Genomic DNA, 24,418 nt, shown 5'->3' with positions numbered 1-24,418 from the left:
TTAAGCCTCATCTCTCCACTTCACATGTCTGAAGGGCCAGCAAAGCCCCCTTACAAGTCTTAGAGAACCTCTTCCCCATTCCTTTGCCCTCTTTTCATCATTTTTGTGGTTCCCCGTCTCTGAGCATGATAGAAAACTGCTTTTGGTTGCCTGGCATAGGCTTCCACCCTCTCAACCCCAGCAGGCTCTCCAGAGTCTTAATGATGGAGCTTGGATCACCGGGGAAGCCCCTCTAGCCATACCGACTGGTCCCTTTAAGAGAAGGCCCCACGTTCGCCATTACTGGCTGCCCTGCCTCCTGTCAGCCTCCTTCCTCTGGCCTCACAGCCACAGGAGGATTTCTCAGCAGAGGAAAAATTCCCCCCCAACACCCCCCTCTTCCCCCTTTAATGCCCAGGGCCCTTCACTTCCATAATTCTTCATTTTCCAGCCTTGAACGTAAGCCAGACACATCTGTCTGGCCATATGCGTGAACCCTGCAGTCTGTGCCGAGGTGGCTGTAAAACAGGACCGGTGAAGGCCCTTCTGGGAGAACGCACACATGTGTGTACCCTCGGGCCTTTGGCTCCCTGCCCAGAACCACTGGGCTTCGTCTCTCCAAACCCACGTTAACCTTTTCTTATTTTTCCTCTTTTTGTTTAATTTAGGGGAAAAAAATCCCAAGGAAAAGGTATAAATTGTCCTGGGAGTGGGGGAGAGGCTCCCAGTTACAGGGGCCATTATTGTTGGCAGGTACCTGGGTTGCACTAATACAATAAGGAAGAATGGAGCATCAAGTGAATTAAGATTGGGGAGATGGGCCGTAAATTAAACTGCTCTGAACTCCACCAGCCTCCGAGGGGTGTTAACTGAGAGGTGTAAGTCAAGTCCCTGGCTCTCAGGGCCTTTTACAGATGCAGCAAAACAGGAACCACACATGTTCGGGGAAAGGGATGTGAAGATGGGGTTCAAAAGGCTCCCCCTCCCCCCTTCCTTACTCGTGGGCCGGACCCCTGGGCCTAAGCTCATCATCCATTGCCGGGGGTGGAAGGAGGGGAAGCTCTGGGCTCTCTCCACGGTGTACTCCTCCCTCCTTCCGGAGCTGCCGAGGGGCTGTGGAGTGGGGCCGAATGGAGGTCAGAGCAGGGGTGTGGGCAGTTCCTTGGGTCTGTGCAGCTGGAGCTGAAGCATAATCAAGACCCTCCAAGTTCAGGGCAGCCAAATACTGCTTTTCCTTCCACCCTTACTTTTTTGCTGTTAGTCTGGACCCGTCTCCTTGGTCATCCCTAACACCCCGAGCCTGTGTGCCCGCTTTGCCCCTCTGCCCGAGGACTCTCCACCAGCTACATCTAGCGCTGGGTGGTGAGCAGAGCTCGGATGGACATCCTCCCCGAGGCGAGGCTTCTTGGCACCTTGCCGCCTCGCTGGCACTGCTGCCCTGACCCCAGGAGGTTCCTCTGGGCTTCAGGCTGCCACCAGCTGGGAGCGGCCAGGCTTCCTGAGCAGTCGCAAACATCCCACCTGAAGCACAACAGTCTCTTCCTCTGACCATGGCTATTGTTCTGCTCGGCATTACAGCAGCAGCCCCGCTCGCCAGCCAGCTATGACATGTGCTCTGAAAATAGCTCTCCTCCCCTGTCCCCTGCCCGCCCGCCTCCTGGACAGGCAGTCACTCCTTTGTGGCAGCCTGAGGAGTCAGGATCTAAATATAGCTGGGGAGTGTGGGGGGCTGAACAATGACCCCCCTACACCTGTATGAGAGCGGCTCAGCTTGCCCGCAGCGGAAGGCAGACACCCAGGCCCGGCTCCCGCCTGGCGGGAGGGCCAGTGCGCTACCAGCCGAGGAACACGTTCACACCAGAGCAGGAAGGGGTAGCCATAGGAGCCGCCCTCCCAGGTTGTACCCTCCCCAAAGCCCCTCTTTTCACAGTGGAAAACAGGCCCAGAAAGAGCCTTGCTTGAAGGTTGTGCCATCCTCGGACTTCCCTTGTACCACTTCCCTTTCTCATTTCAAGCCAGAGGCTTTCTGTAGCACTTATCATATGCCCGCCCTGGGCTAGAAACTATGAGGGAAACCAGATAAGGAGAAAATTGTTCCCTGGCCTCAGGAGGCGGCCATTTGGTCGGGGGAGACAAGCTGAACCGAGCTACTGGTGATCAGTGTTTGGCCCCAGAGATTGAGAGACCAGAGGGGCGGGGCAGCTGCCTCTCCCAGGGTCCCCATGAGCATCAGGTACCCTTGAGTTCAGGGGAGTTGGGAGGGCTCTACAGGACCATGGTGCAATGTATGAGCCTGCTGGCCTCCGACCCAGGCACTTCTGCACTTTCCTAGAGGCTCAGCGTGTTCTGAGCCAGGCAGGCAGAAGGTGGGGGTAACAGCTTAGTTGGCTGTGCCCAGGTTCTTTCTGGAGAATGGCTGTGCTTTGGAAGCCCTGGAGGCCTGATCCAAGGAGCCAGCTTGGACGGGAGGGGAGAGCAGCTCTGCGAGCCCTGGGTGTCCTAGTAAGCCGTGTCTTCTGGCCAAGGGAGGCCCGGGCTCAGTTCAGAGGACTCGGGTGTCTGAAGCTGAGGGAAAGGGATCACGGTGGCCTCTGGCCGCCCAGTCTCTGCTTAGCTCCCCGACCCTCCACGGGCGAGCTGGGCCCACTTAGTCATGTCAACCATCAGAGCGCCGTCTCTTTAGAGAAGGAGATGAAAGAGGGGGTTTTTCAGGGGTACCCAACACATTTGCCACCTCCTAGCAAGGACAGTGGGGTCCTTAAGAAACAGGCTTCATGGCAGAGAGAAGTGCCAGTGTCTGACCTGCTCTCTGGAAAGAGCCAGGGTGCCCTCCCCTGCTCTGGGCCCTCCCTGCCCAGTTCTCCCTTACACCTGGTCTGAGCCCCCATGAGCCTCAGCAGGGTGACATCCCCCTTCCGGGGCAGCACACTTGGCTGAGGGCCGGGCAGAATTTGTATGAATCACCAAGCCTTCACCCCTCACAAGCCCTCAGCAGAGACTTCTGCAGCTTTTTATTCATACAAACAAAAATAAATCCTGCTACCGGCCTCTGAACTCCTCTGCAGAGCACACCCCCCCCCCCACTCCCCAAGCATCCCCGGGCTGGGAGCAGGGACTTGGCTCTCTCCCCGTCGACCTCACTTTTTTACACTCCCCGCGCATCCTGTGTCCTTCTCTCACCGTGCGGCCGAGGGATCAGAATGGGACGTGACGGCCGGCACAGGCGCCATGCTCAGCTGCCAGGAATCTGACGGGTAAAATCTGGAAAAGTTGGGAGGGCAAATGCGCCACACGCGTGCTCGAGCACACACACACACACACACACACACACACACACACACACTGAGTGCGCTGCAGAGACATCCACAGAGAGAGCAGGCCTGGAGAGGGGCACCCAGACGCCTCGCCTTTTCTTCTCTACCTGTGACAGGGAGGCTGTGCCAGGCCGATGACCCAGAGCAGATCATGTCTGGAGACCTAGCTGGTACCTGGGGAAAGAGGGAGCAGCTCCTTTGAACCCTGATGACACTCAATGAGGGCATGGGGGGGACAGGAAACAGTTTTTTGGTGACTCACTGGGCAGAGCTGGGGCAGGGGAAGTTCGCTACAGGAGGCACCAGATGAAGGGGCCACGGCTTGACGTCTCACTACCTCTGGAAACCAGGAGGATTGTTGCTATCACAGGCCCCACTGACTGTAAAACTTTGATCCTCCAGATTCTTCACTGGCTCTGAGCCAAAACGCAGAGAGCTTAGACCTTTTTAACTCGCTTCTTCCCATCCCACCCTCAGAGCTAACCCTTGGGAAGGCCTGCTTGCCTCTTCCTTTTGCCCTTGGCCTCCATGGGAGCCTGGCATCTCTTAGTCCAGCCTGCTTCAAGCTCAGGTCCAGAAGGTGGAAGAGGACCTTAGGGCTGTACAGACTGAGCAAGGTAAAGATGGCATCCGTACTCAGTCCCAGAAGGCCAGTAGTGCTGGCATCCTTGATAGAGGGAGCGGACATGCCATGGCGGAGCTCGGCCCGATGGATGATGGAGGACAGAGGCTCTGGGCAGGGAAGGGGCGAGAAGGCCAGCACCTCAGGAGGGAAGGTGAAGAGCAGGGCGGAGGCTGCCTTTGGGTGGAGCAGACAGGACAGGAAGAGGTTCTCTGAGCTGTGGGGTTGTGGTACTGTGGGGTTGTGGTACCTGGGAAGGGGAGTGACCTGAATGGCGAGTTCTCACGCCCCGAGCTCCCTGTGGGCATGCCTCGGCAGAGGTGTGAGGCAGGCTTGTCGGCAAGCCCCCTGGGTCACAGGGGCAGCATTCCCTTAGTCAGAAAGAGAGGTCCCCGAAGGTCACAAGGAGGCCACCTTCTCCCACCTCTAGAAACCCTGGGTTTTCAGTTTTACTGTCATCGCCAGGGAAACTGGAGCTGCACTTCTCTTTTCTGTTGGTGGCGGAGGCTGGGTGCCCCAGAACCCAGCCCTTGTCGGTGCCCTCGCCCCAGCTGTGACCTGAGCAGTCACGCTACGGCAGATCTGAGCCCTGGCATTATGGGTGCTGCGCTGCGCCCCTCAGGGACACTCCCAGTGGGAAAGCGTGCGGGGCCTATGATGTCACGCCTCACCCAGCTTGGGGAAAAAGTCAGAGATGAGAGGACCCCAAAACCCTGGAAATGTTAACACTCAGCCCGATTAAAAAGCCAAAGAGGTGTTTGGGTTCCATAGTGACTGAGTGGAAGCTCGTGCCACAGAAGAGCGAGCTGCCCTTGAGACCCGGGCCCTGTGCCTCTGGGGACATTTCTGTTCTGGGGCCCCTCAGAGTCTCCTTGACAGCGCACCTGGGCAGGAGGGCTGGGTCTTCATAGTCTTGATTTAGATTTGTTATCACAATCTGGGCTCCCTTGGCCCAGTCTGTTAAGGTTAGGACAGACCAGGGGATCTAGAGGGATTTCCTAAAGCCCATAAAACTTTGACCAGTGACCAAGAGAACTCTCAGCTTCCCAGGTAGCTCACTTGGGACCTTGTCAGGATTCTGTCTTTCTGCTGTCATTGTTCCTCTGCCTTGAGCCTGGGGAAAGGGAGAGGCCCAGGCTCTCCAGCCTGAGCCCTGCTTTCAGAGCTGGCCCTGGGCTGCTGGGGCTTCCTTCTCCGCTTCAACAGGGCGGGATGTGGACTCGACTTCCAGGTGACCCATCAGCCTGCCTGTGTCTTGTAGGCCGTCCTGGAGGACCAGTCTCAGATGAGGCAGATGGAACTAGAGATCAGACCCCTGTTTCTTGTCCCAGACACCAATGGCTTCATCGACCACTTGGCCAGCCTGGCACGGCTGCTGGAGAGCAGGAAGTACATCCTTGTGGTGCCCCTCATCGGTGAGTCACGCCAGAGAGGCAGCAGGGCCATGACCTTCCCTCCAACCCCAGCCACTCGGATAAGGCAGGATTCAAAGGGAACCTAGGAAGGAGCAGGGCAAGGGATAGTTTTTGGACAAAGCAGGACAGATGATTGGGGTCAATGCACGGCTTTGACTGCTGAGCAAATGGACTCCTGCATCCCAGCAACTAGGGCCTGCCCCAGCCCAGCCCTTGTTTTTATCCTTATAAAGCTTGCAGTAAAACAGCAGAGCTGGTTCCCGTTATTGGTAAACACTCAGCCCTGGCAGATAACGGCAGTACTGCTGGGTGGTCTGGCACAAAGTCTGGGAGGATTTGAGTGGTTAGATGCCTTTGGTCTGATTGTCTTAGAGCTTTTCACTCTGATTCTGTTGGTTGGAGGTAGCATTCCTCTGGCTAGTGTCACCCCGAGACCGGACTGGGCTGGCAAGGCACGTCTAAACCAGCCCGGGTTTGAGCGGTCGCCGCTGACCGGCTGCTGGCACTGGTTGGGTGTCAGCCTCTCGGAAGCTCGGCCCGGTCTTGGGAAGACGGAGACGCCTTGGGCTTCTGTTTTGAGAGATCTGCCCTGTGTCCTGGCATCTTGGCACTCTTCCATCAGACAGGGTCTTGACAATGTGTCAGGTTGGCGGGGGGACTGTTGCCAAGGAGTCCTGTTCCTTGGGAGCAGGGGGAAATCTGCCCAGAGCTCCACTTCTGCTGCTGCTTCCCTGCCCTGAGCTGGGGGAAGAAGGTACGAGGTCACTGCCCCAGAGGGATGATCAGCCCCCAGATTGTCACAGGAAACATACCTCTGTTGGCACCTTCCTGAGAGGCCACATCCCCTGGCAGAGGGAATAACAGCCATATGCTAGGAAATATTTAATAATCAGCTTTTGTGAGGAAAAAATAGATGCACACAGCACAGCTTGACATTTTGTCTGGATCATTCAGATGTTCTCTTAACATTTTCTAAAGTCTAGATGATCAACAAAATGAGAAATCAAACCTTGATTTTTAGCAGTTTGCTGATTTCTGAGGCATAAATGTTTTTACTGAAAATTTAACAATTGCATCTCAAGAGCCAGTGAGAGCTGGCTCCAGCATGCCCCTGCCATCCAGCCAGGAAAGGCAGAAGGCAGAAATAGAGAACAGGATTCTGAGTGGAGATTCTGGAGAGAACCTTCTACATGATAGAAGGCAGCTCCAGCGTATCCCGGGCAAAAGCTTCCCTGAGAGAACAGCCATTCGTGTCCCCAAAGCATATCGCCCAAGAGAGGCTGGTCTCTACTCCATTCTCATAACCGTCCCTCCTTCCCTGAGCCCTGGGGTGTAGAGCAGCCATATTCTGCCATGCCTGGCTTGGTCTGGGCAGCCCAGAAGGTCAGAGAGACAGTGAGTGGAAGTGGACCAACTGTGAGCCCAGCAAGGGATGAGCTTGGGGGGCCCTTTGGGCCAGGTGGCATCCTCCAGGCTCCCCGAAGGCAGATGTTGCAGACATCTCGAAGGTGCTTCCATGTTTTACAGAATGACCCTTCTCGAGGACAAGCTTGCAGTCTTAATTGGGGAAGCAAAGAGCATATAGACAAGCAAGTTTGGATTATAAGTATGAAAATTTATAGAGAAGACTCTGGTCCGTAAGATACTGCAGCCCCAACCACCCTCTCTCTGACCCGCTTCAGGCTTTCAGGGCCTGCAGGCCCAGGCACTCCAGGGACCAGTTCCTCTTCCATCCGGGCAGCAAGGGGTGAAGTCCACAGCTTTCCACTGGGCCTCTTTCTCTTGCCCTTTAACCCGCTCCTTCTCCTCAAGCCTGACCCCAGCATTGAGAAGTCCTGCCTGGTGCAGAAGCACAAACAAGCCTCCCTTTGAAGCCTGTTTGGTTTGGAGCAGGAAAGCGGATTTGGGGATGGGATACCAGCTTTTCCTGTTTGATGTTCCTCTGGCTGCTGTACCGCTCCCCTCCCCCTTCCCCCCCAGAATCCCAGCTGAGCCTCAGCTTGTGTGTGTGTGTGTGTGTGTGTGTGTGTGTGTGTGTGTGTGTGTGTGTGTGTGCAAATGCTTACACATGTGCACACACACACATACACACACACACACACACAGAGGCTGTGTGGGGCAGCTCCTCTAAATACCCAGACAGTGAGTGCCAGGCTTACCATGGAACAGCCTGCTCATGCCGACTCCCCAGGCTCTGAATCACTGTGCTTAGGAGAGGCCTCAGACCCCAAACTCTCCCTGAGCCCCCAAGGAGTGCATATTTCCCACTTGATCTCAGGCTTTTGGCTGGAATCTTGGAAAGAATCTTCACCAGAAATGGAGCTGTGTCTCAGACACACACACACACACACACACACACACACACACACACACACACACACATGTTCTTGCTGTGTCAGAGGTGACAGGGGCTTACTGAGGCAGTGGACCCTGCTAATCTTTTAAAGCATTTGAGGTGCTGTCCCCCCCACCTCCATTTGGCTTGTGGCCTCACCCATTCTGCTAACGGGCACATCTAAAACCTCGGCCTTGACAGCTTCCACACCCCCTTTTGCTCCAAGTGTCCCCAAGGTAGAGGAAGAGGAATTTCCCCTTGCTCTTTTACCTCCCCTCCCTGGGCCACATGCACTCCCTGCCCTCCCCCTCCCCTCCCCCTGTGGGGAAAGGCACACCATTTGGCCACATTCTCTTTAAGGCCAGTAGGCACCCTTGTGGTTCCAACACCAACCCCAGGAAATCCTTTTGAGATTCTGCAGGGAGGGAGAGAGGAATGGCAAGGGGCAAGCTGGCCCAGCAGAGTCCGGAAGGAAAGGCAGCAGCCTGGAGCCTCTCATTGCAAAGAACCAGGGGACTGCACTGGAGCTGGGGCCCTGGGGCCCCCAGAAAGTAGGCAGAGTTGGCCCTTGCCTTGCCTGCCTTTCTCTCCTCAGTGTGTGCCGTGAAGCTCGGCACCAGGTGGATCGGCCCTGTGGCCTTGGGAGGGAGTTGACACAGAAGTTTGAGTCTTGTAAACAAGCTGTTACTTGGATAGAGGGCCCAGGCCCAGAAGTTGGAATGGCCCTTGGGCAAGTGACCTTCCCCTGAGTGGCTGTGACCAGTCTGCACTGGCAGAAATTGTGTGAATACTAATCTGTGTGCTCTGGACCTCTTCTCAGTGATTAACGAACTGGATGGTCTGGCCAAGGGGCAGGAGACTGACCATCGGGCCGGGGGCTATGCTCGAGTGGTCCAAGAAAAGGCCCGAAAGTCCATTGAGTTCCTTGAGAGGCGGTTTGAGAGCCGGGACTCCTGTCTACGGGCCCTGACCAGCCGTGGCAACGAACTTGAATCCATTGCCTTTCGTAGTGAGGATATCACTGGCCAACAGGTGAGACGACTGCTTACCTGGGGAGGTGAAAAATTGGCACGTATCCCAGAAGGCCGAGGAATTAGGAGAGAAGTGTAAAAACCAGAGAAAAATTTTGGGGCTAGTTAGCACAGTTGGCATGCAGGTAGCTCACCTTGGGCACCATCCGTCTGATGCCAGCCCTGTGTAGGGGGTGTGAGGAACTGAGCCAGAGCCAAAGGAGCAGCGGCACTCTGGATGTGTAGGCCAGAAGAGGGTTTGCTGACTCGTGTTTGCAGCGGGGCCACGTTCTGACATTTTCACATTCTCCTTCTCCAGGGAAATAACGATGACCTGATCCTCTCTTGCTGCCTTCATTACTGCAAAGACAAGGCCAAGGACTTCATGCCTCCCAACAAAGGTACCACTGCTTTGGGCCTGCCTTCCCCTTCCTGGGGCCCATTCTCTGCTGGAGAACGCCAGCAGGAGTGTGAGTGGCCTAGGCCCGGGCCCCTCTGAAAAGTAGCCCATTTGTCCGCCTTTGCCCTGTTCTATATGTCCCCCAAAAGATTGGAGCCTGCCTAGAGAGATCTAAAAGATCGACCGTGGACCAGTTCGCTCCTAAGCCTGGACACAGGCTGTACACGGAAGCCTCCTACGTGGCCGATGTTGTGACCCAGGTATAGCCAGGGCTGTTTTCCTCCACTATAGCCCTCGTCCCACTGGTCTCTGCTTCCACTCTCGTTAATAGAAGATGGCACCGTGGACCATGAAGTCCCTCCTAAGGAGGGTGCTGCTCTCCATAGCAGCCCTTCTCCCTTCTCTGACTATGGTCCTCCACAGAATTCTCCCTGATTTCTAATCGGTCACATACGTTGCTTTTTTGATAATTTCATTCCCCACAGTCCTGGTTATCTAGACCAAAGCCCCACCAGCCCTTGGGAATGAGGCAAGTCATGTTCAGATTGCCTTTCTTAGCAAAGACATTTTCAAATTCTCACATCCCGGCTCTCTTTCCGTTAGTTCATGTCTGAATCCTTGCCATGTATCAGGTCATGAGGGTAGCAGTCAAGATTGACCTGGGGTCTGGAAGACAACCTGCATTTTTACCACTTTTCATGTAGGGAAGGAGGAAAGCACCTGAAAATGTGGCCAGTGTCAAAGGAATTGGCCGGCCATATTTGGCCTGGTCTATAATCATTCTCTGCTCTTTGCTAGAATAAGACCGGCCTTCTGTGCTTCCACCGGCAATGCTTGGGCTCTCCCCAGAGGCTCTGAAAGCCTTCAGTACTTTCCCCACTTGTCCCAACCCACTGAATCACTGAAGTTCCAGAGAATTCTCCCCTCCTGAGATGACTTTCATCTTAGTGTTTTCTGCCCACGTTTCTGGCCTCCCCTGGTCCCTCTGTGTCATTTCTTCTATTTAATGGGAGTTCCCAGTACTTCCTAGTTTAGCATCATCTGCAGAATTCATTACTGCTCTAAAAACTCCAGAGTTGTTCATTCTCACCAAGTTCCCATCTCCTTATATGTCAAGTCTCTTTGTCTTTTTGTCTCTCCTTCTCTCTTGTTTATTTTCATAGCGCTGACTTTGGGAACGATCTGGATTGTCTCTTCTCGTCCCTCTCCTGCCCACCTGTCCTGGAGGCCTCACTCCAGAACAGGCCATCCCCTGCCCCCATCTGTCACTTTTTCCCACTGGCTCCAGATCCGCAGATGTTTCCCAGCCTCTGCTGATGGGCAGACCCTCTGGGCCACGTCCTTTCATGCCACTAGTGCAGGATGGGGAGAGAGAACTCTTAGCCGAATAGGGCTGAAGGCCACCGCCTCTGAGGCGTTCTCCTCCAGAGAACACACATAGAGCACAGGTGGGATGTTGGGAGAGGAAGCCAAGGAACCCTCTTTCTTCAGCCTTGGTCACTCCCCCACCTCTACTCCCCACTACCACCCTTTGGCTCCCCTTCTCAGGAGGCGGCCTCCGGACTCGGGCTGCCACCCTCGGGACCGCCCCTATTGCAATTACATCAGCAGCTGCTGGAGTAATCAAACCCCATTTGTCAGTGTGAATTCTTAGCAGATTAACTTGTCAGATTCACAGAGAAACCGTCACCAAATGTTTATGTGTAAACGATGTTGAATTTTAAAATCATGTGGATTATGGCGGATGGGGCCTGACAAGATGACAGTCTCTGGTTTCTAACAAAGTGCAGTTACCAGTGTCAAAACAGAGGATGTTTATTGTTAAAAATGTCTCAAAGTATCCGCAGAAACCCCTTCGGACCCCTGCCAGCAACACCGGGCCGAGCTGGCCGACCTGGGGCCTGGGCCGGGCTCCCAGCCATGGGCCCCACACTCCCGAGGGCTCCAGATCCGGACCATGAAATGGTCTCTTTAAGAGCATCCTTCTTCCCTTTCCCTTTCATACCCACTCTGGCCTCTCTCTCATGACATCCGTGATCCACCCTCCCTTTCTTTCCCCGCTCCCTTTTCTAGTCCATTACACCATCCAGCCACCATCCTCATCCTTTCCAAGGATGCAGTTGGCAGATCAGATGTGGAGTTTACAGGCCCCCCGTTCCCTTCCTGCCTGTGCTGCAGACCCAGAACAGAGCATGCTGGAGCACTGAGAAACAAGCATTTGGCCACAGAGATAGGGCTTCAGGGGGCTAGAGTAGCTGGAGAATGGCAGGGAGAAAGAAGTGGCACTGAGGAGTCACGGGTGGTTGGCACCATCTGCCAGGGATACCCCGCCCCATCCCCTGGCTTGGAGAGAGGAGGTCTCCTCCAATACTGAGTCTTATGCCAGAAAGTGCTGAGGAATTCTCCCCACACACACACACTCCCCAATTTCTTCTGCCCTCTAGATTCTGGAACAGGGTCTCTCAGCCTTTTTCATGTCCAGGCTCCTTTGTCAGTCTAGTGAGTCCTCTTTTTAGAACCAAGTTTTTAAATCATAAAATGCATTGGATTAGAAAGGAAACCAATCCTATTGAAATAGTTTATACTTTTAAAACAAGTTCACAGACCTGTTGATCTAAGGCAAATAGAAAAGGCTACAGAGACTTTGCAGTCCCTTGACCTTCCAAGGTTTGGCTTTGGCACCTGGGGAGTACCTGGGAGGGGGTCCCAACCCTCCCTAACTGTTTCCCCCCCCCCCTTTTTTTGGTCACAGATGAGCCGATCCGGCTTCTCCGAGAGGTGGTGCTGCTGACAGATGACAGAAACCTTCGGGTGAAGGCACTGACAAGAAACGTGCCAGTTCGGGACATCTCGGCCTTCCTCAAGTGGGCACAGGTGGGGTGAGAAGGCCACACCGGGCACTGCCCCGATGGAACCGTTCTCTTGAGGCCGACAGGCGGCACGCGTGGCGTGGGAGGAGCCCAAGCGCCCTTGCCACCCACCCCACCCAGACAATAAACCATCCTCTTCCAACCCACCGCCGTGGCCGTGCTGTGGGGAGCCACTCCCAAGGGTCATGCCCAAGCCAGGACCCTCCTCAGGCAGCAGAGATTTAGCAGGGAGGCTGGCTGGTGTCACCGAGCTGGGGCCCGCCCCTGGCCTTAGGCCTTCTCCCTTCCCTCCTCTCCCCTCCTCTCCCCCATCCATTGAAGAAGACAGGGGAAGGGCCTCACTCCTGCAGGAACTTGGGTGCTAATGTGTGCCAGGTTAAGATTTTGAGTTGGATGCAGGTGAATGGGCATGAAGACCATTAGGTCTGGTTTCTTGGCATTTCCCCATCCTTCCTTTGTGCCATGATGACAGAGCAGGCGCCTCCCCCTCCTCTGGGCCTTGGCCTCTGACCCAGGCTGTGTTTGGGACGCCTCGTCCTAGCGGCAGCCACCTGGGGGTTGACCTTCCCCTGGGCTGGGCAGACATACTTGGCTCTTTGCTTCCCCTCCTCTGGGGAGGAGAGGATGGGGTCCAGACTGGAAGGAAGGTCGGTCGTCCCCGGCTCCTGGATGCCGGGTGCCTCTGGAAAGATGTCATCCAAAGCCTGCCCCGGCCCCTTCTCTGTGCCCTCCCTGCCTTCTGCCTTTCAGCCTCCTTTGCCCTTCATTCTAGACCTCTCCCATGGACATTCGATGCTCCTACCCTAGTTGTTCCAGGTCAAGATCCCGCTCCCTTTGCTCCCTTCCCTTCTCTCTCATCTCTGTTTGCCTTTGTTTCCCTCTCCTGCTTCCCTTTTCCCCTCTTCTCTTACTACTGCAAACCTCCTTCCTTGGCAGTGAGATGTGAAACTAGTTTGTCCCGGCTCCCGTGTTTCTGTGCTTTGAAGAAACCTGCTTGCCCAGGGTATCAGGAGAGGGTGCCTGCCCGCTCTGGAGGTGTCACCCAAGCAGGAGCTTTGTCTCCTGGCAGGGAACGGAGTTACCCAGGGGGCTTGGGGGGAAGTGCAGCCATGTTTAAGTAGGACTGGTCCCTGTGGGGGGAGGTGGGGTCTCAGCTTTCTGCAACTCTACAGCCACAGCCAGGACCACAGGGTTGGGGGGACAGAAGCCATCATGGCGGCCCAGCCTGCTCACCGGGAGACCACCTCAATGGTGGGTTTTTTTTTTGGGGGGGGACCCAGAGCACAGTAAGGGTGCTGCTTCGAACAGCAGAAGTGTTCCCGGTTACACTGGTTGGGGAGGGGGGGTGCTTTGGATATGTGGATCCCCCTGCCCCCACTCCCTGGGGCTGAAGCAGAGGCCTGGAAGGAGGGGAACGAGCCCTCTCCTTTCCAGCCTGGTTTGCAAGGCCGGTTTTGTTGTTTTCTTAATAAATTTTTAGTTATGAAACATACCTGAGTCCTAGTCTGGTCTGTTTGCAGCCGGGCTGGGAGGGGGTGGGGGGGCGTGCTGGCTTTTTGCTGCTTTAGGCAGGCTCCCTACCTCTGACCAAACTCCCCCAGCCCCGAGCCCCCCCAGGAGAAAATGGCCAGACGTCGATTACTGCTTTATTGCTGTTGGTTCGAGTATAGAAAATGGAAGCGGCTCCGGGAGAGCCTGTGTACACGGTAAGAAATATACAAACTCAGAGATGGGGAGGGCGGAGGAGGTGGCCGCTGGGCCGGGAGACCCGGGGCCCGGGACGCATGCAATAAATATCGTCCCGGCCCCGGGGGCAAAGGGGAGAGGGCTGGGGGACGGGGCTGGGGGCTCCTCCCTCCCATCTCGCCTCGCGGGCTGCGGTCGGAAGGCGAAGTGGGCCCCGGGGGCTGGTGCCACTTGTGCAAAATGAGGAACTTCACATTATCGGTCCCAGGGCGGGGGCGGGGGCACCCCCGGGCCGGCTCAGTCCTCCCCCCGCCCCCCGATTTGCCCTGGCCCTGGCGCCGATTGATTCACAGTGAGAACGGGTGCAGACGCAGTGGCCGGAGGTAGGGCGGGGGGCGCCCCCACAGTGAACCCCAGCGCGGCGGCTGTAGCAGCTCAGGGGCCAGTCGGCTCCCGGGATCGGGAGCGGGAACGTGGGGCAGAGGAACCACAGGAAGAGGCGCGGCTGAGACCGCGGCGTGGGGGCGGGGCGGGGTCGGGGTCTCCTTTGGTTGAAGCTATTATCAAAAATAGAAATCTCCCTTTCCCACCCCCGCCCCACCCCCCACTCCACTCCCGGGCCTCCCCCGGCCCGGGCTAAGGCACGAAGCGGTTCCGCCTAGTGTGTGGCCTCGGGGCCGGCCGGGAAGGGGAGGGGGGGATCGAAGGAGGAGGGGAGGGCTGCCTCGGTTGCTAGTTGCCGTTGCTGTCCCTCCCGGGCGGGAACTTCTCTCCATCGCCCCCCCATTTCATTTCCCACCCCTCCCGGCGAGGAGGGGGGGGAGGGCGGTGCAGTGCAGTCCCCGCTCGGGGGTGAGGTGAAGGGACTTCTAAGTAGGGGAGAAGCGGTCAATGGTCCGGCCGTCGGGTCCGCCGGCGAGGTGCGCGCTCTGGCTCAGCACCTCGGCCGCCTTGTCGGGGCTCAGCCCCAGCTGCTCGGCCGTGAACTTGGCCAGCGGGTAGAGGCTCTCGAGCGCCGCTTTGGGGTCGTGCAGGAAGTGCGTGGTCTGGGCCAGCAGCTCGGCCGCCGCCGCCGCCTTGTCTTGCTGTTTGAGGCCCAGCTGCTCGGCCGTGAGGCGCGCCACGGCGAAGACCCCTTCGGGGAAGTCGAGCTTGGCCTTGCCGTCGGGGCCCGGCGCGCCGGGCAGGCCGCCCAGCCCCGCCAGCGCCCCGGCCGCGCCGCCGCCCGCGCCCACGGCGTGCATCTTCATGTGGCTGATGAGGTTGCGCTGCTGCGCGAACTTGCCCCCGCAGACCTGGCACTCGTAGGGCTTCTCCCCGGAGTGGATGCGCATGTGCTCCGTGAGCCGGTACTGGCGGGTGAAGCGCATGCCGCAGGCGTCGCAGGCGAAGGGCTTGAGGCCCAGATGGCTGCGCATGTGGCGGGTCATGGTCCCGCGCTGCGTGAACTTCTTGCCGCAGATGGTGCAGGGGTAAGGCCGCGTCAGCCAGTGCGTCTTCTCGTGCTGCCGGAGGGTGGCCGGGTCCTTGTAGCTCTTGTCGCAAGAGGCGCAGCGGTAGGGCCTCAGCAGCTCGCCCAGGCCCCCGGGGCCCCCGGCGCCCTTGTCCCCGCCGCCGCCGCCGCCGCCGCCGAAGGGGGGCCCCAGGCCCGCCGCGCCCACGGCCGCCGCTTCGGCCGCCTCAGCCCTCCCGTACAGCGCCTCCTCCTCCTCCACGTGTGCCTCGACGTGCGCGTTGAGCTGCTCCGAGCTGGGGAAGCCCTTATCGCACGGGATGCAGACGTAGCGGTTATCGCCGAAGCTCTCGGGCTCTCGGTAGGTCAGGTGAGGGCAGTGGTAGCTGCCGAGGTGGCCCCCGCCCGGGCTCGGCTCCTCGCTGCTGCCCGTCTCCTCGCTGCTGCTCTTGTAGTCGTCCGCGTCGGGTCCGGGCCCGTCCAGGCCCGGGTACCGGGGCGGCGGCGGCAGGGGCAGCGGAGGCCCCCCCGGCGAGTCCCCCTCGTCCGCAGGCTCCTCTCCCGCGCCGCGCTCCACGGGAGAGCCGCGGTCCCGCCCGAGCTCGTCCCCGTAGCTGCCCAAGCCCGGCTCGGCCTTCATCCAGCGGTAGATCAGCGCGGGCCCATCCGGTCGTCCCGGGGGCTCAGGCCCGGGGCTGGCTCCCGGCCGGAACGGGTCGAGGGGCGGCCCGGCCTCCTCCATCTTCTGGAAGGGCAGGGGCAGCGGCAGAGGCAAAGGCAGGGGCAACGAGAGCTGCGGCTCCTTGTAGGCGGCCCCGGGCGGGCTGCTGTCGTGCCTCGAAGGCGCCTCGCGCTCGCGCTCCCCGGGGTGCGGCCTCTCGGGCGCGGCCGCGGGGCCCGGGGGGCTCTTCTTGGACAGGTCCAGGCCGCAGAGCGGGGAGCAGCGGCGCTCGGGGGCGCAGAGCGACGGCGGCGGCGGCGGCGGCTGAGGGGGCGCCGGGCCCGAGGCGTACAGCTCGGCGCAGTGGGTATTGACGGGCGCCTCGGCCCCCGGAGGCAGCTCCGCGGCCGAGGCTGGCGGCGGCGGAGGCCCCGAGGGCGCGCCCCCCGGGTAGCAGGCCTGGATGACGGGCGTGGTGGCCCGCAGGCCCCGGCCGGGCCTGCCGTAGGGCGCGTAGCCGCCGCCGCCGCCGCCCCCGCGCAGGTGACAGTACTTGCCGTGGCGCTTGAGCCGCTTTTTGCAGAGGGACACGAGGTCCGGGATCTGCAGGTAGCTGGCGGCCGCCAGCACTGCGCCCAGGCTGGGCTCGGCCCCCGGCGCCGCCGCCGCCGCTCCCTCCGAGCCGTCGGCCAGGCGGCCCGTGTAGATGAAGTCCAAGACCAGGCGGAAGACGGCGGGGCTGACCATGTCATGGTCCAGGTTGAGCAGGTTGTCGTGGACCACCAGGGACTTGAGGTAGGCGCTGCTGGCCGCCAGCACGTTCTTGTGAGCCCGGAAGAGAGCGTTCTGCACCACGATGATCACGTCGCAAAGGAAGCCTTTGGTGCGCTGGCTGTTGAGCTGCAGCAGCAGCTGTCTGGAGTGTCCCGGCGCCTCCATCGCATCCAGCATCATCTGCCCTGTGCTCCCACCTGTGGGGACACACGCGACACGACAGGACACGACACGACATACGTATACACACACACACACACAGGCACACACAAGCACAGACAAGGTCAGAGCCGAGGCTCAAGGGCCGCTCTCTCCACCCCACCCCGCTCGGGCAGCCTGAGGGAGTAGCCTCCCGCCACGCCGCCTGCCTCGGACGGGGGATGCGGGAGTTGCTCGCCCCTGCCCGGCTCCCGCCTGATTGACCTCGGTCACCTGGGCCCGGGAGGCAGCATGTCCTGGAGCCCGGGAGGAGGAAGGGGGCCAGCGGGGCAGGGAGGGAGTTCGGCCCCTCTCTTCTCGGCCGCTTTCTCGGTAGAAGAGCCCCGGTGGAGAAGGGACGGAGTGCCCCAGGCCGAGGCCCGGGTTCGCAAGTCGGGGACCGGGCGGGGATGGCGAGCGGGGAACTTTCCAAAAATAAATCCGCTTAAGGGGGGGAAATTTCCGCCTCGGAAGAAGTTACCCGATTTCAGGGAAATATCCGCTTCAGAAAAAAACTCATCAGTCCAGAGGGGAGTGTCCCATTGGGGAGAAAAATTATCCCGATCCAGAGAAAATTCGTTCTTTCGCAAAAGTCCCGGTTTGGGGGAGGAAAAAAAGTTATCGGGTTAGTGGGGAAATGTTGTGGGGATTGGCGTCGGCATCGGTGCCGGCTGCAGCCGGTGGGTCGGGGGCCCGGCTCGGGCCGAGGCGGCAGAGGCTCCTCCGCGCCGAGTCGAGCCGAGCCGGGCCGGGCCGGGAATGGGGGCCGAGGGGGGGAGCGGCTGTCGCTGCCGGGGCCGGGGCTGAAGAGGAGCCGCTGCCGCGGCTACGGGCAGAGCGCGAAGGGCCCGGGCCGCCAGCAGGGAGGGCGTTATATCGGGGCTGGAGGCTGCAGCAGGAAGCAGGTGGGGGGGAGGGGGGAGCCACGCAGCTCCCGGGGGAGGGAGGGGGCAGCGCCCCGGGCACGGCGCGGACCCAGCGGCCCTGACCCCGCGCCGATCGCCTCGGCGCCCCGCCCGCCGGCCGGCCAGCTCCCTCCCGGGAGGCCCCCGAGCTCGCTCGCGGAGCCCCTCGGCTGCTCCGCCCGGCCAGCCAGCCGAGGAACTCAAACTTGGGGGAAAAGTTTCTCAACTTGGGACGGGCCGGGAGCGGGAGGCAAGCTAGCGGGCCCCTGCCGCGCCCCTCCCGGCGCGCCTCGTCCCCTCCGCATCCCCTGCGCTGTCTTTCCCAGTCCGTCCCGTCCCGTACCCGACTCCGATGGCGGCGCCGCCCTCCCCGAGCCGCCCCGGCCCGTTACCTGCGACCCCAGCTCCCGCCGGCCGGCCGGCCGGACTCCGCGCTCGCTCGCTCGCTCGCTCGCTCCGGGCCGCCCCGCCCTCCCTCCGGCCGCCCCTCTGCCAGGCGCCGGGCCGTGCCAGGCCAGCGGCCGGCTGCCAGTTCCTCCCGGCCCCCCCCCCCGCCCATGTGCGGGCAGAGCCGGGGCCCCGCCGCTGACCCCCCGGTGAACCCGGCGCCGCGGGCGGGCGGGCGGGAAGAGGATGCGCTGCGCTCCCCCCCGGGGCGCCCCAAGTCAGCGCCGCGGCGCGAGGCTGTCCCGGCTCGGGCTCCCTCCGCCCCGGCCCCGGCTCCCTGGCTCTGGCTCCGGCTCCGGCCCCGACCGGAGTCTGCAGTTCCCATCTCCGCGCCCGGTCCCGGGACCCACCTGGGGGGCATGTCGGAAGCCCCAAGCCCGGCAGCCGGCGGATCCAGGTGGAGAGGTGGCCGCGCTCCGCTCCGCCTGCCGGTCCCCCGGCCGGTCCGTCCTCCCGCCCGTCCGTCCTCCCCGCGTCCCGGCCGTGTCTCAGCCCCGCCGCCCGCTCCGCACACTCTTATCTGGAGTGGCCAGGGCAGGGCCGGGCTCCTGGGAGATGGCGCCACCTGGCGGTCGCGAGAGAACACTGCAGCCTCGGAGCCGGGAGGCCCCGCGCACCTGGGCCCTGGGGCGCGCAGGTGCGCCCCCTCGTTTCCCCACGCCCTTCGCAGCTGTGTCTCTGGAGGACTCCACCCCCCCCCGACCCCGCCTCGCGGGACAGTTGCCGCCCCGGGCCCCGCGTAGCGTGAGGAGTCAGGGGTGGGGGAAAGGTTGGGATGCGCCCCGTCCCTGCCCTTACGCGTGCACTCACACTCACTCTCTCACACACTCTGACACACCCTCGCCTCCCTCGCCTCACTTCCCAAGGGGGAGTTCTCCGGTACAACTGGAGAGCTGAGCCTTCGAGAGACCCTCCCCCCAACCCAGGAGGGGCCGGGAGCGAGCCCTCGAGAGGCTCCCAGACCTCCCTGGCCTCGCTTGCACACTGCACAGCTGACTGTGTGAGCCGGGCAAGGCCCGGCCTCCCGTGGCCCTAGTTCGCTTCTCTGTAAGACGTGGGGAGCCCTCAACGACCTGTGCCGGCTCTGGAACCCTTTTGCATTTCACACAAGTCCGATCCCGAGTCACAGACGCTAAGACCGTCACACCGTATGGGACGTGCAGCAGCATCCCGACCTCGGGGGCAGACCAGCTGAGCGCGGCTCAGCGCACATCCGGGGCACCAGGTGCTCCGAGAGACCTGCTGCTCCCGCACAATGCAGCTTCTCTCAAGCACCTCCCTCCCTCCTCCTTTTCTGAAATCCTCATCTTTCTTTCCAACCTATCCCACAACTTCAACAGGTCCTCCAGTGGCAAGGTTGTTGTGATAGAAATTCACTGTCTCAGAGACAGCGGGCACCGGCCAGCCATGCCAGCGCCTCGGGCCGAGCCTCTCTTCTGTTCCGTCGGTGGGATGATTTTGGGGGACGTAGGGAATGGGCAATACTAAGCGTTCGGGGACCAGGATTTGTGTGTGTGTGTGTGTATAACAGGTACGCTTCAAACGTATGCTTTACTTGAGAGCATCTGCCCCCCCTTTATTCTAGAGGTACACTTGACTCCTTTGGGACCCTTCCCCTCCTGCAGCGGCCCCAGTTTCTCCCAGTCGGGAGATGATTCTGTCCCACGCACGACTCCTGCTTCCTGTGGGGGCGAGGGCACTTCGGAGAAGCGAGCAGCGCAGGATAGGAGGGGCTGTTACGCGCTCCGAAAGTCTTCCTGGGCGCCCCCCCCCCCGAGTAGTCCAGTCACCCGTAACCTAACGCGTGCCCCTCCATGGGGGCCGCTAGGCCCGGAGCAGAATAGGCTGCAGCGGGCCCGTTGGGGAGGACGGCGCCTCCGCTCGCTCCGGCTATATGCTGGCTGACCGGGGTCCCCACGTTGGGTATTCAACAGCCAGAGCCTCAGATCCACCCCACCTTCCCCCACCTTCCCCTCTCTAACGGGGGCGGGGATGGTAGCGGCGGCGGCGGCGGCGCGCGAAACGTTGCTATGGTAACTGATGAGGTTTGTACAGATCTCTTTTCTCCAAGGCCTTGGAGAACCTGGCAACCGGGCCGGGGGGCTGCGGTGGACAGGATTGGGGGGGCGCCCTTCCGATTCTCCCGCCCCCAGCTCTGTCCTCAGCCTGCGGCCCCGCGGGGAGGTCGGGGCTGAGTCACCCTGCCATGGGTACAGCGGTTAGCATGAAGTTAGTCCTCGAGCGTCAGGGCAAGTTCCCCTGGAACCTCGGGAGCCCGGGGCCGCTAAGCTTTCCTCCCGGCCGGGGTGGGGGTGGGGGGACGGAGGGTCTGGGACTCAGTGGAGCGGAGGGACTTCCAGCAGCTTCAAGGAAGCCTGGTTCACTGGCAGGCCCAGAACTTTTTCATCCGCCGCCAATGTGAGCTCCGAGGGCCGCCGCCCCTCGTCCCCCCAGAGCAGACACCAAGGTCTTCGGCGCCCTCCAGAGGCGCTTCCAGACCTCAGCGGATTGCCTCCGGATCGGCTTTGGACGCCTCCCCAGCCCGAGGGGGACACGCCCGCCTGGCGTCAGTGCCCGGGCTCGCGGCCCCCGGTCCCAGATTTTTGCGCCACCTGTGGAAGAATTCCATTTTAATGTCCAAGCCTTGTCTTTCCCTCTCTCCGCTTCCCCGAGTCTCCTCCGCCTCTCTCTCTCTCTCTCTCTCTCTCTCTCTCTCTCTCTCTCTCTCTCTCTCTCTCTCTCTCTCTCTCTCTCTCTCTGGCCCTCTGATCACTCCCTTCCCTTCGCTCCATCTCCATCCCTCTGTCCTGACTCTGTGGTCCCCGCCTCCACCTTTTCTTTTTTCTATCAGTTTCTATCCCACTCCCCATCGCCACTCCTTCAGTTCTCATCCACTTTTCCTTTCCCTCCCCTTTTTCGTCTCTATCTTCTCCTGGTCCACTACGTTCCTCTCCCCCCCTCTCATTCCCATTTTCCTGGCCCTCACTATTCCCCCCCCCCATCCCTTGTCCCCATCTTCCAGCCTATATCCAGTCCCTCACATTCTGTTTCTCCTTGTTTCCACCTCTCTCCATCCCTTAAGCTCTTCCTCCCAGCCTCCCTCCTTACTTCCCTCCTCCCCCACCCAAAATCCCAGCCTTATAGATCCTAATACTAGTTCGCTCCTTCCTATTTCGGGTTGCCTGCTCTCCCCTCCCCAGCCTCGGGGCTCATCTTCCCAGTATCTCCGGTTTTCTGACACCCGGAAGAATTCCTTTGCCTGCCACTCCCAGTTCCATGCTTGGGATCCATTCGTTCTTCCCTCCTGGATTCCCTCTCCTGAAAGGCATCCTCTCTGCTCTTTCAAGTTTCTCTTCCATTTGAGGGCCAGAGGTGCAGAGCAAAGGAGTATGATGTCCTTTGTAGCCAGCCTCACTTGCTCCATCAAACTTCTTGTCCACGTCAGAACGATCAGCCCTGTCCTCCTCTCCCAGTGGTCATTTTCGCGGTCAGTTCTTCTCCATCCTTCCCGCTGCTGACTTTTCCTCTGAGATGGCCACGTTAGCCCAAGGACTAGATTCCTAACTCTGCCCTCACTCAAAGGGCTTTTTTCAACCCATCTCTCTCCATCCCCTTCCCCAGTTTCTGGCTTGAACAGAATCCTTTCTCTCCCAGTTTAAATTGATCCCATTCATGGCAATGGCTCCATTTCACCCATGAGACTTCTCCACCTGGAAGAGAAAGGAGCCTTCTCCTCCTCACCTTACCCTGCATCCCTAGCCCACTGCCCAGGGGCTAAGCATGTGTCTGCATTCACATGATTCTCTTGCACTCCCAGGCAGTGAATGGCACAGAACAATGTGCTGGTCCCCCACGTCGGCCACAACCCCGCTATTGCTTATCTTTCACTCTTCACTTCACCTAATTCTAGCTAGCTAGTGGCTCGGCCAAAGAGGCCAAGGCTTCCTGCCTTTCTCTGCTAGCAAGGAAGGGGATTATAGACCTTGTGTAGAATTGATGGGGACTCCAAAGCCATGCAGCCGGCCCTTCCCTTTACAAATGAGGTGATCAAGGCTCCAGAGGTGAAATGAGACTTAAACTTAAGAGTGTGTCTGAGCCTCTGCTCTGTAGCCAGCATTTTTTCCATTTTCATTACTAAACCTCTTTAGATCCCTATTCCAAACTTTCCTCTCTCTCCCCTGTTTTGCTACTGATTGAGATAAAAATTTTTCAGGACCAGAGACCATTGGGTTTAGAGCTAGAAGGAACTTTAGGTTTCTAATACAACCCCCCCACACACACACTCATTTTGACTGAGGTAGGATAAGAACAGCCTGTCTAGCTCTGACACTGTTTCCACTGCCCCCATGACTGCCCTGCACACCTCTTAGACTGGGCTTCTCCCCATGAATGACATCTACCCTCCCAGACTAATAGAGCTGCTCCCTCCCCCCATTTATTCTCTGTTCTCCATTCCTCCTATGCCTGCTGCTTCATCCCTAGAACCCTCTCAGTGTACTATTCAAGCTCTCCTTTTGGCTTCTAGGGTCCTTCCAACCAGGAACAGTACAAGCTGCTGCATCTATTTGTGTCCCTCCCCTCCCTGAACAGAGTCTTTCCTGCTTCCTTTCTTCTTCCCCCTTTTCTCCCTTCTTTCCTCCCTCTCTCCTTCTTTCTTCTTCCCCCTTTTCTCCCTTCTTCCTTCCCTCTCTTCCTTTCTTCTCCCCCCTTTTCTCCCTTTCCTCCCTCTCTCCTTCTTTCTTCTTCCCCCTTTTCTCCCTTCTTTCCTCCCTCTCTCCTTCTTTCTTCTTCCCCCTTTTCTCCCTTCTTCCTTCCCTCTCTTCCTTTCTTCTTCCCCCTTTTCTCCCTTCTTTCCTCCCTCTCCCCTTTCTTTCCTTCTCTCCCTTTTCTTTTGCCTGCCTTCTTTCCCCTCTTCCCCCTTCCTGCCGCACCCCTAGATAGTGACATCCCTGACGTTGTCGTGGTAGTTATGACGCTACTCTGTGAGGACTCTGGCGCCACAGAGAGGGGAAACGTGTTGGACCTTTGAAGCAGCTAAGGCCCGATTCCCCGAGCTTAAGAGCTAAGAACTGGCTTAGGGCAGCAGGCAGGAACTTCCCTCTTTGCCTGTAGAGAATCTTCCAGTTCATAATACCACTAGTTGACATGATTACTTCGCCCTTTACCCCTGACAAATTATTTCACAAGCTCTCGTTGGAGCTTCATGAAAGGTCTGTGGAGCAGTCCGGGAAATATGCTCCCTGTTTCACAGATAAGGAAACTGAGGCGCTGAGGGATCATGGGATTTGCCCGAGTTCACCCAGCTAGGAAGGGCCAGAATGGAGCTGGAGCCCAGGTCCTCTGTATCTGATTCCAGATCCGATGCTTTCCACCAGCCCATAGCTGTATCAAACCAGGACCGGAGTCTTGGTCTCCGTGGACATTTCCGTACTCGCTGAGCCCTAGACCGCCAGTCACTGCTGCTTCCCCAATCCAAGGCAGCGCAGTTGTAGAATGTCCTCAGAGTGGGGCGACGCCCTCCTTTGGGCCCCCAGAGAAGGGTCCAATGAGTGAATGGAAACGGGTGAAATTAGCTGGGGTCCCAGGCTGCTCCCCCGCCCCTGTCCAGTCTTTCCTATCCGTTGTCTCCAGGCGGGACCCTCAGAGCACGAGCCTTGGGGCTGCCAGGGAATTTAGCACCTTCCTGTCCCAGGATCCTGAGCTAATGTGCACTCCTTTCCGAAGCAGTTGCCCCCCCTCCCGCAGCCCCCCAAAAGCTCACTACATGTTCTGCCCTTCCTCCCCGGCTCCCCCTCCCTCGGCCACCGGCGCTATAAATAGCCCCTCTTCCCGTTTCCTAAATTCCCTGCTGACGTCGGAGCTACGTCAGTGTGTAGGAGCCGCGGCCGCATGAATGAGGAGCCGGCCGGAGTACTATCCCAGCTATAAAAGCTGCGGCGCGGTGGCGAACTGCTGCGGGAGCCGAGCTGCGGGGGCTGGGACGCCGAGGCAGCGGCCGTCCAGCGGGCGTCTGGCAGGCTGCCTCCGCCAGGTAAGAGGAAGCCGGGAGCGGGCCAGGGAGGTGGAGGTGAGGGGGGCGGGGGAGGGTCTGAGCGGGGGCCGGGAGCGCTGGGAGACGGCGGGGCCGGCCGGCACGTGCTGCTTTCTCGCTGCCCTTTCCGTCCCTCGGTCGCAGACCGCCCCCGCTCGGCCTCCGGTGGAGTGTGGAGTACTTGCCGTGGTCCTGTCAGAGTCCCCTCCACCGGGGGAGCCCCCTGGCCAGGTTGGGTAGGTGGGAACGCACAGCTGTTGTATTCTCTTTCCAATCTCTCTCTCTCTCTCTCTCTCTCTCTCTCTCTCTCTCTCTCTC

At 59.5% G+C, this 24,418-nt stretch overlaps 2 protein-coding genes across 6 annotated transcripts in view; one reads left to right on the top strand and one right to left on the bottom strand.

The window, feature by feature from the left end:
- Positions 1-13,433, top strand: part of SMG6 (SMG6 nonsense mediated mRNA decay factor) — a 180,157-nt gene extending 166,724 nt beyond the window's left edge. For both annotated transcript variants that reach the window (XM_074263872.1, XM_074263871.1), the window contains exons 16-19: positions 5,177-5,330; positions 8,486-8,697; positions 8,995-9,076; positions 11,828-13,433. In XM_074263872.1, the coding sequence (XP_074119973.1) occupies positions 5,177-5,330; positions 8,486-8,697; positions 8,995-9,076; positions 11,828-11,958 (579 nt within the window). In that variant the 3' untranslated portion in view covers positions 11,959-13,433. The remainder of the gene's footprint in view (positions 1-5,176; positions 5,331-8,485; positions 8,698-8,994; positions 9,077-11,827) is intronic.
- Positions 13,434-13,578: 145 nt separating this feature from the next.
- On the bottom strand, positions 13,579-18,570 carry HIC1 (HIC ZBTB transcriptional repressor 1). 4 transcript variants are annotated; one of them, XM_074263883.1, is made up of 2 exons: positions 18,420-18,570; positions 13,579-16,716 (listed from the first exon to the last, which is right to left on the bottom strand). In XM_074263883.1, the coding sequence occupies exon 2, from the start codon at positions 16,697-16,699 to the stop codon at positions 14,501-14,503; it is 2,199 nt and encodes a 732-aa protein (XP_074119984.1). In that variant the 5' UTR covers positions 16,700-16,716; positions 18,420-18,570; the 3' UTR covers positions 13,579-14,500. The 4 variants fall into 4 exon arrangements, with proteins under 4 accessions (XP_074119984.1, XP_074119980.1, XP_074119982.1 ...); XM_074263879.1 differs by lacking the exon at positions 18,420-18,570 and adding an exon at positions 16,952-18,389; XM_074263881.1 differs by lacking the exon at positions 18,420-18,570 and adding an exon at positions 17,199-18,389.
- Between the last annotated feature and the right edge of the window lie 5,848 nt (positions 18,571-24,418).

This window comes from Sminthopsis crassicaudata, chromosome 4 (genome assembly GCF_048593235.1).
Source record: "Sminthopsis crassicaudata isolate SCR6 chromosome 4, ASM4859323v1, whole genome shotgun sequence".
NCBI classification, from domain to species: Eukaryota; Metazoa; Chordata; class Mammalia; order Dasyuromorphia; family Dasyuridae; genus Sminthopsis; species Sminthopsis crassicaudata.
This window is presented reverse-complemented; position numbering and strand designations above follow the sequence as displayed.